The sequence below is a fragment of the Topomyia yanbarensis genome, chromosome 2 (assembly GCF_030247195.1).
Source record: "Topomyia yanbarensis strain Yona2022 chromosome 2, ASM3024719v1, whole genome shotgun sequence".
Taxonomy (NCBI): Eukaryota; Metazoa; Arthropoda; class Insecta; order Diptera; family Culicidae; genus Topomyia; species Topomyia yanbarensis.
Genome location: NC_080671.1, coordinates 394909817 through 394926375, shown reverse-complemented (window position 1 = coordinate 394926375; position 16559 = coordinate 394909817). Strand labels below are relative to the sequence as shown.

The 16559-nt window shown below is 37.6% G+C and overlaps 1 protein-coding gene across 4 annotated transcripts; it reads right to left on the bottom strand.

Annotated features, from left to right (window-relative positions):
• Window positions 1-7058: 7058 nt before the first annotated feature.
• Window positions 7059-15174, bottom strand: LOC131684839 (uncharacterized). 4 transcript variants are annotated; one of them, XM_058968046.1, is made up of 3 exons: window positions 15063-15169; window positions 14864-14962; window positions 7059-13109 (listed from the first exon to the last, which is right to left on the bottom strand). In XM_058968046.1, the coding sequence occupies exon 3, from the start codon at window positions 13024-13026 to the stop codon at window positions 8494-8496; it is 4533 nt and encodes a 1510-aa protein (XP_058824029.1). In that variant the 5' UTR covers window positions 13027-13109; window positions 14864-14962; window positions 15063-15169; the 3' UTR covers window positions 7059-8493. The 4 variants fall into 4 exon arrangements, with proteins under 4 accessions (XP_058824029.1, XP_058824027.1, XP_058824031.1 ...); XM_058968044.1 differs by lacking the exon at window positions 14864-14962 and having other exon boundaries at window positions 15063-15174; XM_058968048.1 differs by lacking the exons at window positions 14864-14962; window positions 15063-15169 and adding an exon at window positions 14732-14848.
• Between the last annotated feature and the right edge of the window lie 1385 nt (window positions 15175-16559).

Sequence of the window (16559 nt, the reverse complement as noted above, 5' to 3'; positions counted from 1 at the left end):
ACAAGCTTATGTTTTATATGCAATCAACCTATTCAAATTTAGATTCCCATTCGAAAAATTGTCTCTAATCCATATTTTGAAGCATCTTTCCAAAAAAGAGCTCATAATAATTCAGATAGTTATTTTATTTTACATTGACGTAATTTGACAACTATGGGATTTTGGCTAAGAGATAAGTTACAAGATCCCCTTCCCAGTGATGTCCCAATCCTCTGTGCAGTAAAGAGAAATTGAAATTACTCCCCACACTCTGGCAAGCAAAACGAGAGCGCTTCTCTTTCGCTCATATACACCACCGTATTTGATATGTGTAAGCGCACGTTGATGGCAGAGGTAAATTTTCATACACCCAACACTGGAACGATCTAGAGTGTGGAGAAGAGCTCTTGAAATTCTCTGTGGCGCGCTCAGATAAATTCGCCACCGCGCGCGCCCCAGAGTCGCTGTGGTGTATTCACTGGCGTGGTTTCACTGGCGTGTATTCACTGGCGTGTGATCTTTGGTTTGTTTTCGTCTTAGAAGCGGCAGTGCGGGCGAGATTGATTTAATTTGCACAGTTTGTTGCGTTGTGTTGTGTGGATGGCGGTGGCTTATTTCAAGCTTATATATTTTCTACTGAAGATTTCATAGTTGCTTGGTAAAGCTTGCGAGTTTATAGAGTGTTGTTACACTACCGTGGGAAACCTGAAGTATTCGAGCCTAGGGGCAAACAAGGAAAACGTTTTACGTATCAATGTATCGGCTGGTATAAACAAAGTTTTATAATGATCTGTAGTATCAGATTAATCGTATAACAGATGTAAGACGGGATTTGTACATCCACATTAGGAACGGCCTATTTTTTGTTCGACTAAATAACTCAATGGTAATTTAACTTATCTTATCCGATGTCCAACTTTTCCGAGATAAAGTCCACATAAAACAAGATAACGTTCACGAGAATTCACATTGTTACTTGTTTTTTTTTCTGTAGCGCGTTATTAAAAATAATGACGTGCCAATTTAGAAGCGCTTCTATTTGACCGGTACAGTGCTTTCAAGGGGTTACAACACTGTAGATTTTTTAAAACATTTAATTTTTATTTATTGGTTGAATTTTGTTTACTGGTGCTTTAGGATGCTGAAAATGATATTCCAAAAAATGAATCGCGAAAACAATAAATAAATATTCAAATTTTTCGCAACGCCTCTTATGTATACCTCGAGTATACTGAAAACGTTAACCGTGTTTTTCTCGAAATATTTTTTTTTTGATCTGGCCGGAAATGTAACTCGAACAAATGATTTTTGATGAGCCTAAAATTTTTACAGCATGTTCAAGATTACTTTCTCCAGCGATGTACGTGGGATAATTTTTTGATAAGCAAATTTTGTGTCGATTTTTAACACATTTTCAGCGTTTTTCGACTAAAAAATGTGCCTTTTCGCGAAAAATCAAGACATAGAAAAAATCTTACGTATGCTGCTTGCTGTCGTTCTAAGAAGTTTAAAAAGCTTTGTTTTTTGGCTCTGAATCAAAAATTACGGGACATAGAGTTCCGGCCGTGGACCGCTTCCAAAAAAAAACTCCCCGACGGGAAAGTGCTGCACAGCCGCCATCTTGTGACGAAATTACTCGAATAAATCATTTTTTTGCAATAAAGTAATGTTATATATCTCATTAACCCTCTGGAAGTCGCGCTTATGGCCCACTGAACGAGCAGCCGCTGATGCTTTAAGACGGGTTCGCTAGATTTTCAGAGCAGCGTGCACTGCCGGAAAGTTAAACAAGATCTCGATTCATCTCATTATTGCGTCAATAAAAATTCCCGAAATATGCCTATTTTTCGTGCTCTATAGTGGTGTAACCCCTCAATAATTAGTTCTGGAATCTTTTGACGGCATTTTTCTTCTGTGCCATCATTTACATAAATTAGCTGGTTTTCTCTCGAATTTCCATGCGATGGAATAATAAGAGAGAGAATTAAAATTAAAACCTAACATGTTCGGGTACGAGTATAGCAAAGAAGTTCAAAATGGCAAATCCACCGTCTTTGCAGTACATACTAAATTGTTCCAAAGAACGTTTATCTGTTTACCGTGTTTTTATAATTTGTAAAACTTATAATATTAAGTTTATGTATCAGAGGATGTTTATGACCTCACCGAATAAAAATCTTCTTGTGTAAACCTTGAACCTATAGTTGATTTCGTGACGCGAGGATGTGCTTTTGTTTTCATTTCGATCCGAAAAAGAAATACGATCTACGTTTATCCCAAAAATTAACGTAAACTTCGTATTCTATACATATATTAATCAATTCACCTGTAAGTATTCATGCATACACTTCGAATCGAGTACATTTCCGTGATTTTTATTCTTAGTCCAATTAGGTGATTCAAATTTTCTGATAAAAAGAAATATATGATTTGATTCCTGATGAAATAAGTTTTTATGGATATTTAGTAATATTATATCAGACAATACTAATTATCCTCAACATATTCCATTTTCTTCTCAAAATTTATCAATTTCGAATGCTCTAGTAATGCTAACAAAGTAAATACATAATAGTTCAATAGTTCCGCACTTAAGGTGTGAGTCGCATTTTAGTCATGCTTGGGTCAGTAAAAGCCAAATATTTTACGCTTTTTGGCTATTCTCGAGCGACGTAGCGATACAAAAAATATTTCGTTCTAATTCTAATATAAAATTTTTGAAAATCTACACTTGTACTGCATTACAACGATAGCATTAGTTAGACTAATAATATAGTGCAATAAAAGCAGAATGTTGAAAGTTGTTCTACGTGTCTTATGAACTGCCCTAGAATTTTAATTGCAAATATGGGAAATCATTCAACGTATCTTTGGTATGTGTGCAAAGAACTAGAATATTTGAGTGAAAATTCTGCTAAAAAATCGATGAAAAGTTCTATGGGCGATGTCAATATATTAAACGAAAGCATTTAATCCCAAAAATGATAACAAATGTTAAGATTGTTTATTAACCAATTTATGTATGTGAAACTTCTTGTACCATTACCACTACCATGTATCATTAATATAGCCATTGCTAATTACGGGTCCTATGGGACATGCAACTATAGATACATTAGCTCAACTATATATTACTTTCATACTCGGTCATACAAACAACGGGTTGTTAAGAACCGGCCACCATACCAGAATTTGCTTTTATCCATATATATATTTTGACAACATACCATTCAAGCACCATTTTAATTCTTTTCCATTTTAATTCTGTCGATTGATGAATTTTTTTACACGATGGCTTCTGAAGAAAGCTTCGTTGACACTGAAGTAGCCTGACGCTTTATCCTATTGATCTATCGCCGTAATATTATAGAACGTAGTTTTTTATATCATGTTAATCTACAGGTTTTTGGAATCTCGAAAATCCCCTGTTCGAAGATCGTGCAAGATGTTTTCATAAGGCGAACTTTTTTCTATATTTTCGTTGATATAAAAGTTCACAAGCGATCTTTTCTTCTTCCGATATTTGCTTGAACCGAATAATGTTCCCAAACATTGGCACTCTTGAAGTTCACTGACGATTTTTTCCGTAGCGATATTTTATATCAGTAAACTTTTTATTAGAAAATCGGCGAGGAAAAGATTCTGTTGTGAACATTGATATTTTGATATTTTCCCAACACTACCTTTTTGATAAAACACCTCATTCAAGAAAGTTATAATGAGGAATAATTTATCACACAAAAATCGCTTGTTTAAACTTGAGGAAACACCTTACTTGTTACTTGAAGATACGAAAATTTCATAGAGATTGACAGAGATTCCGACAGATACTACCAGATACCTAATACTTTGTTTTGCTGTTGATATTACGTGCAATGAATCCGTGCATTATAATTACGGTTTAAAATTCTAACTGACGCAAAAATCTAGAATACGTATAATAAACATTGTTGCTGCTGACCCATTTATAACATCCTTTTATGGAACACAAGATTCATTGTTCATTTAAAATAAGCGTGAACACTAGTGGCCTTTTTTCTTGACCCCGAAACTGAGCCAATTTATTTCGCTCATTGACGCGCAGACTCCCGGTCCTAGCTCCTATGCTCTTGAAACATTCGCTTTCGCCTGCTGTTTAAACGATTTCCACACAAAATAATAGACAAATAAACAAATGAATAACGGGTGTACGCTCAATTGTGATGTTGTATGTACAGTGGCGTAGCCAAGGGGGGGTTTTGGGGGTTAAAACCCCCTCCAAACCATAATATTTGAATTGAAGAAAAAAAAGTTTGATGCTGACTAGTTTATTAAATATTCAAATAATAATTTTGGAAGTTTATTATCTGTTCATTACATTGAGAACCTAATGTTTTAAACGTTATGGGGACTTCTTGTAAATAGTGAGAATCTTGTAACTAATATTTTAGTGAGGATCCTGTAGTTGATAAGTCATGTAAATATCAAGCAAAATAGCTCAATGAAAACGCCTACATAGAAACTGATGAAAAATGGCGTTTTACGCTTGTCTCTAACAGGTCAGAATCGGTTTTTTGTGTATTTATATGAAGTGCCACTAGCTAAAATTTGCAATAAAAAAAATTTAAAATTTTTCACGTTTTCGCTATTTATGATGTATATTTGGGTATCGAATTGAATGGCGCCAAGATTCCATGATTTGGAAGCCCTCAGTTTTTGGAGGTTTAGTATTTAGCAGCATAATTTTGTTGATTAATTTTTCCAGTTGGATGCATTACTAATTCCAATTAAATTTTAGTTCGAGACTTGGAGTCTTCAGAAAAGTTTTCAAGAATGTTATTGCAAATAGCTTGGTTGAAGATATGAATGCAACCCGTATTTGTGCATTATAGGCCATACTTCACTACGAATTCCCTTACTAACGGCTATAGGCGGCAACAAAGAATTTGGGAGAACATCTTGTAGATGACGTTTACTATCCTAGTATGTAAAAGTGACTTCAACGCCACTTTGGTCAAATTTAACTTTTTCGCATTTTTAAGTTCACTACGAAAATAAAAAATTACCTGTTGAAATGCGTAAAGCAAAGTGGCGAAAGCATGCTTTTACCCGCACCATGCAAGATTTGAAAATTTATTTCCTGAAAAATAAACTGGATGGCGTTTACGTCACCTTTGCATACAAGGGCAGTTCAGTAATGTGATTAATCGGTAATTAGTTGCAAAAATCCCGCTTAGCACCATTTTTATAGATGGGACATACTACTCCCTACCTCCTATACTTCGGTGAAATCTCCTCCTTCCAGATCTTCAAAAGCACCCAGTGGAGTGCTCTAGCCAATTCCTCTAATCTGTGCTTGAATAGCTCACATGACAGTTGATCATTTCCAGCGGTTCAACCGGCCTATTTTTTCATGAATCTTAGGCAGATCCGGAATCTGTCGTCGACTGCGCGCGTCTCCAAGCTGATTCTTGCAATACTCTTGTTGTCTACTGCTTCGCTGTTTAGGTGTTCGTCATAATATACTTATCAATCGTGAGAATTTCTGCACATTATTTATAAAATGTACAGATTATCATGTGCGATAACAGGTTTATACAATGTCCCCGGCCTATCAGGATGTTTGTGTCACCGATGACGAGATTAACATTCCGCCATAGGCAGCTATCATAGACATGCTTCAGCTGCACATAAAATGCATCTTTCTCGGCTTCGTGAGGTCAGTGCACATTGATAATGCCCTAGTCGAAGAAATGGCCTTTGATCAACACTACACACATCCATTCGCTGATCGTCTGCCACTTGATCACGCGTTGGCGAATTTTGCCCAGCTCTTGTGCCGTCGCTCGATCCCCGCATTTCCGCACCTTCTGCACCGTCTATCAAAGCTCCTCCAATGCTACGGTTTCAAAGTTGCGAGTTTTCAGCTCATCCTTTTCTCCTTGATTGTTAGTAAAGTGCTGTCTCGTAGTCCGCCACCCAACATAACTGACACCTGCGACAGGTATTTAGTTCTGCCTACGGTAGGGTTATAGCGCCCATGCCCGCTCACACCAACCCATTTCGCTATTGCTGCAGAGCACGGTAGTACCCAGTCGATCGCGGCCTACAGATTAAATGTCATCAATAGACCCGCCAACATTTTTGAAAAATCTAAGATTTTCTTCAAAACCCCCTCCAAACCAAATTTCTGGCTACGCCACTGTGTATGTAAATTAATTATCGTCACAAGCGTATATCTAATTTTACTGAATATGTCAAGCCTGTCGACGAAATCTAAGATTTCGTTTTAAACTTGTAGGATTAAGTTATAATAAAACTATCAATACTTATAACACGAGTTTGCATATCAGGTGCCTCTGGTCATTATAAAACTCTCTATACGATGATACGTAAAAAGTTTTCCCAATTTGCTCCGAGGACCGAGTACTTTTAGTTTTGCAGGTAGTGTAACAATACTTTATAAACTCGTTCGCTTTACCAAGCAACTTGTATGAAATGTTCAGTAGAAAATAATATAAGCTTGAAATAAGCTACCACCATCCACACAGCAAATGCAAATCAAATCAATCTCACTCGCAATGCCGCTTGTAAGACGAAAACAAACCAAAGATCACACGCCAGTGAATACACGCCAGTGAAACCACGCCAGTGAATACACCACAGCGACTCTGGGGCGCGCGCGGTGGTGACTTTATCTGAGCGCGCCACAGAGAATTGAAAGAGCAAGAGAGCACGGTTATCTCGCACCCAACTACCTCAACACCAGCGCACACTTGAAATCGGTCTATACAGCTCCGAAAGAAAGAGCGTTCTGCTTTTTTCTGTGGTGTGTGATCATTGTATCCTCTGTGTAGGCATCACACTTACGCGCCAGTGCATCACTAGGGTGAAATGCCATCACTGGGGCCCTTCCCACAATTTTCCAAAAGTTCTCATGACGCTTTAAACACAGTTCTCAATGTAGTGATCAGAGAATATTTTTCCAAAAATATTTTGTGGAATATTAAATTAAATTCGTCAGCATCAATTTTTTTTTTCATTCCAATTAATTTTGGTTTGGGGGGGGGGGGTTTAACCCCCAACCCCCCCCCCCCCTGGCTACGCCACTGGAATAAATCCATGCAAATTATGGTGTACCGATAACTTTAACCGCGTTTTTCTCGAAACCCATTTTTTTTAGCAGGTCGGAAATGTGACTCGAACAAATGACTAGATCATTCTGAAATTTTCACAGCGTATTCAAAAATTAATTTTTCCTGGGGCCGCACGTAGCATTTTTTATTGCATTTTTTTTTTAAACAGGGACCATCCTTAAATGACGTAGCATTATATGGGGGAGGGGGAGTTTTGTATGTTGTGATGATGTGTGACGACAGGGGAGTAGGGGGTCATGTTATGCTACGTAGCTTTTGTAAAGGGGAACAACTAACATCGTTTTTTATTTGAAAAAAAAATTACGAGGACAAGGGGGGAGAGTTACCGTCAAGCTACGTAATTAACAGGGGGTATTTAGAGGTTTGTGATGAAATGCTACGATGGGGGAGGGGGGTGTTAAAATCACTCAAAAAATGCTACGCCATTTATGGATGGTCCCATAGGCAATTTTGTGTCCATATTTATGGCATTTTCAGCGTTCTGCTATCGAAAAGTGTGTCATTTCGTAAAAAATCAAAATGCTTTTGCAAATGCCGTGTCAAATAAACGATTTATGCAAAAATGCCAATCCGACATTCACCCGGAAATTGACTCATTCTATACGTTATTCTACTTTGAATGAAACTGCGCTACTTGACGAATGAAAAAATTTAAAGTCTCGTAACTAGAACTGAATAAAAAAGAGGCTATGCAGAAGTTAAATTTGAGTAAATACGTACTCGATTCGGTTAAGCCTCAAAAAGGCTAGGGGCCTCAGAGGCCCGGCTAGCTACAGTTCGCTAGTTTCAATGAACTTGTAATTAGAAATACAAATTATCGAGCGTTTTCGGAGTTTCGATTTTCTAACTGGTAAAACGAAAAAAAAATAGGTTTTTGATTTCATTGGGTCTTAGGAGCAATGCTTCTTTAAGTCACAATTTAGACTTGCTTTTTTGAGAGTTAAGAGTGGAACAACTCGTAAAATGAGTAATATGCAGAAAGCAATAAGCATTGACATTCGTCAAATGTTACCAATAGTGTCACTCGAACCGAAGACTGTATATCAAGAAGACTATAGCAGCTCTGTCCAGAATCTGGAGACAGTAACAGCAACGCCACTTGCGGGTAAAGTTGGTACTTCCCGTAGTGATGCACACACACATATACATCTTTAGATTTAAGCTTCCTACCTTCCTCCAATAGAGGCGCTGTAACCTGTGTCACTTCTCGTTTGTACGGGGGAAGGAAAGAGATATCAGTCTTCTTAATATGTAGTCTTCGCTCGAACTCGACATTGTACAGGTGCTACACGATTATTCTGATTGAGTCTGGATCTGAGTAATTAGGGTTTTCATTCACTGAGTTATCTTAAACGAGCGTGTGGAGTTGTGGACACCATTACCTGACATTTTCCGTAGCATCAACAATAGCACCATTAGTCAGTAAAATGTTAACCACTTCGGTGTGCCCATTTTGTGTTGCAAAGTGCAATGGCGTAAAATCCTTATTATCTGGAGCCTCGATGGAGGCACCTTTATCTAGCAAAGATTTAACAACTTCGGAATGCCCATTTTGTGCTGCAAAGTGCAATGCTGTTCTACTGCAAATTTCCGTTGCATCGACTTTAGCACCTTTAATCAGTAAAGTGTTAACCACTTCGATGTGACCATGTTGTGCTGCAAAGTGCAATGGTGTCCAACTGTGAAGTTCTGTAGCGTTGACTTCAGCACCTTTAGCCAGTAAAGTATTAACCACTTCGATATGACCGTTTTCAGCTGCAAAATGTAATGCTGAAAAACCTATAACGGTTGTAGCATCGATGGCGGCACTTTTAGTCAGTAAAATGTGTACCACTTCGGTGTGACCACGTTGTGCTGCAGTGTGCAACGGTGTCAAACTGCCATATCCCTTAGCTTCAACATTGGCATCTTTAGTCAGTAAATCGTTAACCACTTCGATGTGCCCGTTTAGTGCTGCAAGGTGCAATGGCGTAAAATACTTATTCGTTGTAGCATCGATGGAGGCACATTTAGTCAGTAAAGCGTTAACCACTTCGGTGTGTCCATTTTGTGCTGCAAAGTGCAATGGCGTAGAACCCTTTTTAGTTGCTGCATCGATGGAGTCACATTTAGTCAGTAAAGCGTTAACCACTTCAATGTGACCATTTTGTGCGGCTAAGTGCAACGGTGTCCAATTGTCAATTTCCGTTGCATCGACCTTAGCACATTTAGTCAGTAAAGCGTTAACCACTTCGATGTGACCATTTTGTGCTGCTAAGTGCAATGGTGTCCAACTGTCAATTTCCGTTGCATCAACTTTAGCACTTTTAGTCAGTAATGCGTTAACCACATCGATGTGACCATTTTGTGCTGCGAAATGCAATGGCGAATATTTTTTTTTAGTTGTTGCATCGATGGAGGCCCCTTTATTCAGTAAAATGTTAACCACTTTGATGTGGCCATATTGTGCTGAAACGTGCAATGGCGAAATACCCTCATTTGTGACAACATCGACGGAGGCACAATTTGTCAGCAAAGCGCAAACCACTTCGGTGTGACCATTTAGCGCTGCCACGTGTAGTGGTGTCCAACTGTTAATTAGCGTGACATCGACTTTGGCACCTTTAGTCAATAAAATGTTAACTACTTCGGTGTGGCCATTTTGTGCTGCAAAATGCAATGGCGTATAACCCTTATTAGTCGTTGCTGCTTCGATGGAGGCACCTTTAGACAGTAAACTGTTAACCACTTGGATGTGGCCACTTTGTGCTGCAACGTGCAATGACGAAAGTCCCTCATTGGTGACAGCATCGACAGAGGCACAATTTGTCAGCAAAGTGTATACCACTTCGGTGTGACCATTTAGCGCTGCCACATGTAGTGGTGTCCAGCCATCAATTTGCGTTGCATCGACTTTAGCACCTTTAGTCAGTAAAGTGTTAACCACTTCGGTGAGGCCATTTTGTGCTGCAACGTGCAATGATGTAAAACCTCCATTAGTTGTAACATCGATTGGGACACCTCTAGTCAGCAAAGTTTTAACCACTTCTGTGTGACCGTTTAGCACTGCAAAGTGCAATGGTGTCCAACTGTCATTTCTCGTAGCATCAACGTTTGCACCTTTAGTCAGCAAAGCGTTAACTATTTCGATGTGACCCGCTCGTGCAGCAAAGTGCAATGGTGTCCAACCATTTTTGTGTGTTACATCGATTAAATTATATTTTTGTAATGTAGTTTCGCATATCAAAAACTCTATAACTTTCAAACTCCCACATTCAGCCGCAATGTGTATTGGCAGCTTACCTTCATGATTTTCGGACTTCATCAAATCATTATCATGATAATATTCAAATATGTTTATACTATCACCTCTGGCTGCATAGTGAAGAATGTTGCAGTGATTAAAATCTTTTGCGTTTTTATCTGCTCCGATTTGTATATATTTAAGTACATTTTCAAGAATGTTTGCCTCTGCAGCAGCAAACATCTTCTGTTGAATGGTTATTAACTCAATTTTGTCGCGAACACTCTGCTTCCATTCTTGGAACGAGGAATTTGGTTGAGCAATTTTCTTGCAATCACAACTTCCCAGTAAGCTGCTTTTATTTTTAAATATCTCTTGAATATTACAAACAACTGCTATTGATGGGTTGGATGGTAAAATGCACGGTAAGGCATTACCGTGTGCCAAAAAATTGCGCATCTGCTTTCCAGTCAGGATTGGAATGTTCTTGTCTAAGTATGATGCGGTACTTCGTGTACCGGCGTCTAAAAGAGATAATTTTTCCTCCAAATATGCAAAAATATCCAGCAATAAAATTTCAAGAGCAGCATTCCTTATTTTTACTGTATAGATACAGTTTGCTGAAACTAAATTTTGCAACATTTCTAATCGCTCATGGAAATGTTGTGTGTACTTCAATTCTTTTTCTTTCCTAATATCACCCACAGCCGTTTCGATCTTTTTCAGTATGGGTCTCCTCATTTTCGAAAACAATTTTATCACACTTTCATAGAATGATTTCAAATCTGCTAAGTCGAGATATTTCTGCGCTTTTTTCAGAAACTCTCCATACGTTGAACGATTATCAGTTCGTTTCTCGCGATCACACTTTAAACTTTCCATATGTTTCGTGAATTGTATTTTCTCTTTATTATCAAAGCTTGCGGTCTCCACGATCTGATCGAAAAGAGAATTGATGGTATCGTCGACGCACGTGTGATTTGTTTTTGGTTTGAGTGCATATCTATACTTCTCGATACAGTCAATTTTATTATTTTTTAGTTTTGCAATATTAAAAAGTTTATCATAAAATCCAAATATTTCATTTCGTGAAAGTTTCGCTTCAATACTGCGGAACAGTTTGTGTATATTGACAAACAAATCACCTGATTCAAATAATTTGGTATGTGTCTCGATTATTGTTAACAAATCGTCCACAAATAAAACTGGAACTGAATTCAAATGTTCTATCAAACACTTCAATGACGAAACGTATCTTGTGGGAGTATCAGACATACTATTTCTGGCCAATTCAAGAGTTTCTTGTATCTTGACCACTAAACCTTCCTGGTAATGCGTTAAATCTGGCACGTACATACGTACGCTATATAGAAAGTCTTCGGTTAGTATATCTATTTTTGAGCTATGCCGTTGCAAATCAATATTCTCTATATCTACGTTATTTAATATTCGAACAAATTTGGCTTGCGCTGACGCAGACTGCTCACTATTGGTTAGTTGTTTATGTGCCATAATTAACATTTGTTGTTTTCTATCGAGCATGACATCTTGGATGACATTGGCTAGTTGTTTTAATCCCTCTGTCAAATCAGGTTTCATCCGACGAGCTTCCTCGCGTTTTTCGTATACGTAATTATTATCTACGATTGCGTGTGACAAATGATCACGCAATTCGATCAAAGCTTTCCTCTGATTTCTATGGAAACTAGAAAGCAGGATGTCACTTACTATCTCCGATAGATGTGGAGATAGCGGAGTATTTTTCAAATATTCGCCCATGACCTGTAGAGCTCTTTCGGCTGCAAGACAGTGCAAGTTATCATCCTCGACATCGGTTAGAGCTAGTTCTACATAGTACTTGATTCGTTCTAATACGTAAATATCTTTGATTTGACCGTAATCAGAATACAGCCCTTCGAAGTCCTGATTTCTATCTAGGATATCTTTGATGTTTTCAACGCGTTTTCGACCAGTTTTACTTATGCATTTAGCAGGACCTGTGAGCGGTCTCAGGCTTTCTGTGACCCGTTGGAAAATTTTCATATATTTTAATAATCTTGTCTTGTCCAGGACCACATTGTAGAAAAAGTTGATTTCTTGTTGTTTGGTATAAGACAACACAAAAGCGCACAAACAAAATTCCATCTCTTCCCAAGGCAGCACGTTGTACGTTGATTTCAGCCGCCCTTTCAAAACATGGAGATTTTGTGCCATAATTCGGCACAGGAACAGAAATTTGTCGTCAACTTCCACGTTCTCCGGAGAGTATTCCTGGTTTAAGCGATCCAAGTCTTCGATAACCATGTCGATTCGGTCATTAATATCATCGTTATCGAAATCGTTGGCAACTTTTTCAGAATAGAAACGTAGGTGAATAAGTTTTTCCTCCACAAATTCCTCAACTTTTTCGTCGAGCGATATGTTCTTTAATTTTAATTCTTCATACGCATCGGAAAGTGGATTGCTAATATCATGACTCGGCAACTTGTCAATCAGTGTTTTGACGAGCTCAACATTTCCAGAACGTACGGCATAGTAAAACGCATTGTGACTCTCCTCGTCAAGCTCGGTTGACTCAAAGTGCTGCAATGTTTCGGATCGTTTCAGATTTTGCAGAAACTTTAGATCATTTCTTTTACATGCCGAAATGATACGTTGTATGTCCAATACTGATCCTGACTCGCTCATTATTTCATTATTGCATTATTCCATGTTGAGTGTCCTCCAAAGTAAATGGGATCAGTTATGTCGCTTCCGCCAGTTTATTGAGTCTACGATGGATAAATGGGGTAAGCTTTAAAATTGAATACTAACATTAATAGGTAAGAAATATAGAATGTAGTTTCGAAGAGAATACACACGGATATAAATTCTTGCAGGGTCTATACAGTTTGACAAAAAATAACCCGAGCAAAAGAAACAAAACCCATTGACCACGGGGTTTGACATTGGTGTCTGAAATGGGTTGAACCCTAGGGGCAAATCACTCTAGAAATGTATAACAAATTTGCATCAAATTAGAAAAAATGCATTTAATTTTCATTTTTGCATCAACTTTGCACTCCCTCGCAGAAAATTTTGTTTAACAAACGTCCTACGCTGATTCACTTTGTTCGACGTTTTGTTGAATGTAGGGCTGATTTTTTGTAGGGTTTTGACGTCTTACACGCAACGCAAAATACATTGCACGCAACGCAAAATACATTACGAATTTCTATTTTGATGGAAAGAAATGCATTTAATTTAGCTGATTTTTAAAAATGTATCACAAGTGATCTGCCCCTAGGTTGAACCCATGAAAATGCCATTACCATGCTGTGGTAGACCTCAAAGTTAGCAAAATGACATACAAAATATCTATCAAACGAAACCATATATCGCATTGAAAACATGTGAAGTTCCAAAAAGATACATGCGAAGATTCCCTATGAGTTATTTCAATGATATTAGTATTGTTCTGCTGAGATACACGCCAAATTCAAAGATAGAATAACGAGTATCCAATCTCACTTAATAAATAAAATATGTTTGATTGTATGGGAAGCATGTAGGTTATGGGCACTTCAGAAATTCTTATCAAGTTATCATTGCCGGAGAAACTGATAAGACTATTCAAGAGAAAACAAATATACAATTTTTCGTAACAAATGCACGGGCAAGCTTATCAACATTATCATAGAATTAGATGAAATGATAACGGGAGTGTTCAAATAAAAAAATGGAATCCTAAACCAATATGAAAACTTGATATACTAGCTTCCTTGAATACCCACTTAAAAACTCAGCGGCTCACGTCTCTTATCAATAACTATGCTTTGCGTCAACAGACTGCTTGTTCCAACAATGCCCGACTATGAAAAGTTGTTCTCTTATTACTTTTGATGGAATCATCCAATTCCATTAATGGAATGCCGTTATAAAGCCTAAATTAATACTCTATTCACGTCGGGAATTAATAGATTGAATTGGTTGATCAAATGTTTTCGTTAGTGAATATTTCCGAGGGGCAAGCACAAGCAGGTTTGAGTGCGTCGTACTGTAAATACCAACATGTTTTGAATATAGTTTAAGTAATGAAAATATTGAACAATACTTCAAATATACTTAATAAGGTACTTAATGTAATTAATGTCGATGTGTACGTACTTAAATTATTTAAAGCACATCTTGACGGTAATAAAAATATTTTACATATCTAAAGTACGAAGGCGCTGTACTTAAAATCGTTTCAGTAATTAAAGTACAATGAACTTTATGCGTATTTTTTAAATCTTTGCCATACTTAATGTACTTTATGATACCTACAGTAACTGCGCACTTCGTGGTATTGAAGATTTAGTGCTTGCCCCTCGGGAATTTCTCTCAACGAACGATGCAAATGAATAATACACACCAAACGAATAGAACATTGCATGACAATGTGTAACCTAAACCTCTCTATTTTGACAGTTCTGGGAACTAGAGAATTTTTAATTCCCCCACATCACAAAAAAACTGGTTACGGATTGCCTTTAAATTCTAATACCTTGTAAACAGTCTTGCTGAACTATCACTTATTTCTGTTGATTGTATCATCATGCAACGTTCTACGCCCGAATCTGCTGTCCATTCCTTGTTTACATTGCTGTATGTTCATTTTAGCCATTCATAAATAAATAATAATACCGTGAAATTATCAGACTGATCACTCTGGAAAACTTCAAACGCATGCGCTCTGTACTTACCTTAGTAAATGCATATAGAACCAAGTCACATCATCTATAGACAAAATATATGCGAAGAACAAAATCACACTACTTTAGCTGCCGGCACAACCAACCACCAAATGAAGCTGTTATCGAATGTTTCTTTAGTGCACTGTCCAACAGTCGGTGTGTGGTCTGAAACAGAGATAATGCTTATAGAGAGATGCGCGAAGACTGAAACCAACAGCTACAATCGAACAAGGAAAACGTCACTTCAGAATAATTGTTATACCGTTGAGTTTTGCATGGATTCGTATTTTTTCCGGTAATTTTGGAAAATTTAAGCTACTTTCCGAGGGGAACGTCACTTCAGAATAATTGCATGAATGCATCGATTTTGCATTTCATTTTCATTTTTTTCAGCAATTTCAGAAAATTTAAACAATTTTCTATCACATCGAGTATTGCTAAAATATTTGAAAAAAATTCAACAAATTAATCCAATCTCAATCCAATTTTGCTCGAATTCCAATCAATTTGATGTAACTGGCAACTCTGCATGCTCTATTTTCGAAACTTTAAATAATTCTGGCAACAAAATTTATGTTTCTGTTTTGATTTGTTCCTGTTCCTGCTGCTGGCAATGTTTTGTTTTGATTTTATCGAGCACTGAAACTGTCAAAACGTGAAATTCGAGCAATTCAATTTATTTTTTATGACACATTTCAAACCATCCTCGGCCATTCCAAACCATTATCAAGTAATGTCGGAAATTCGAATCCATTTTGATCTAACCAATACCAATTTTTTAAATCTAATCAGAGTTTTAAATTATAAGTTTATTTCATCAACAAATCACGGCGTGTTGTTCCCCTCGGATTCGATTCAGAAATTTATTCAAAATATTTTAACTCACTATCACAATACTTTCAAAAAAATTAATTCAACAGAATGCAACATTTGACAAGTCTTCTGCTCGATTGGAATGACATTGACAGGTCTCGTGCTCGATTTGAATGACACTGACAGATAAATGGTAAACAAACGATTGACGTGTCGAGTCTTTATCCAGAAGGATTCAGTGTCGTTACTTTGAGGACCATCCATAAATGACGTAGCATTATATGGGAAAGGTGGAAGTTTTGCATTTTGTGATGATGTGTGACGACAGGGGGGTTGGGGGTCATGTCATGCTACGTAGCTTTTATAAAGGGGAATAGGGATTGACCTGAAGTCACGACAACCTTACCCGTTTCATCTAACTAACATCGTTTTTTATATTTTTTTTAATTGTTCACGGGGACAAGGGGGGAGGGTTACCGTCAAGCTACGTAATTACCTTAATTAGAGGTTTGTAACGAAATGCTACGATGGGGGAGGGGGTGTTAAAAATCATCCAAAAAATGCTAATGGATGATCCCTTGCATGGGCTTCCTCTTGTACTTTCCCTCTCAAAACCCTCATGTCCGTTTAACTGCACTTTTTAACAGTCCGTTTGGCTGCAATTTTTGACACTTCGCTAGTCTGTGTAACCTC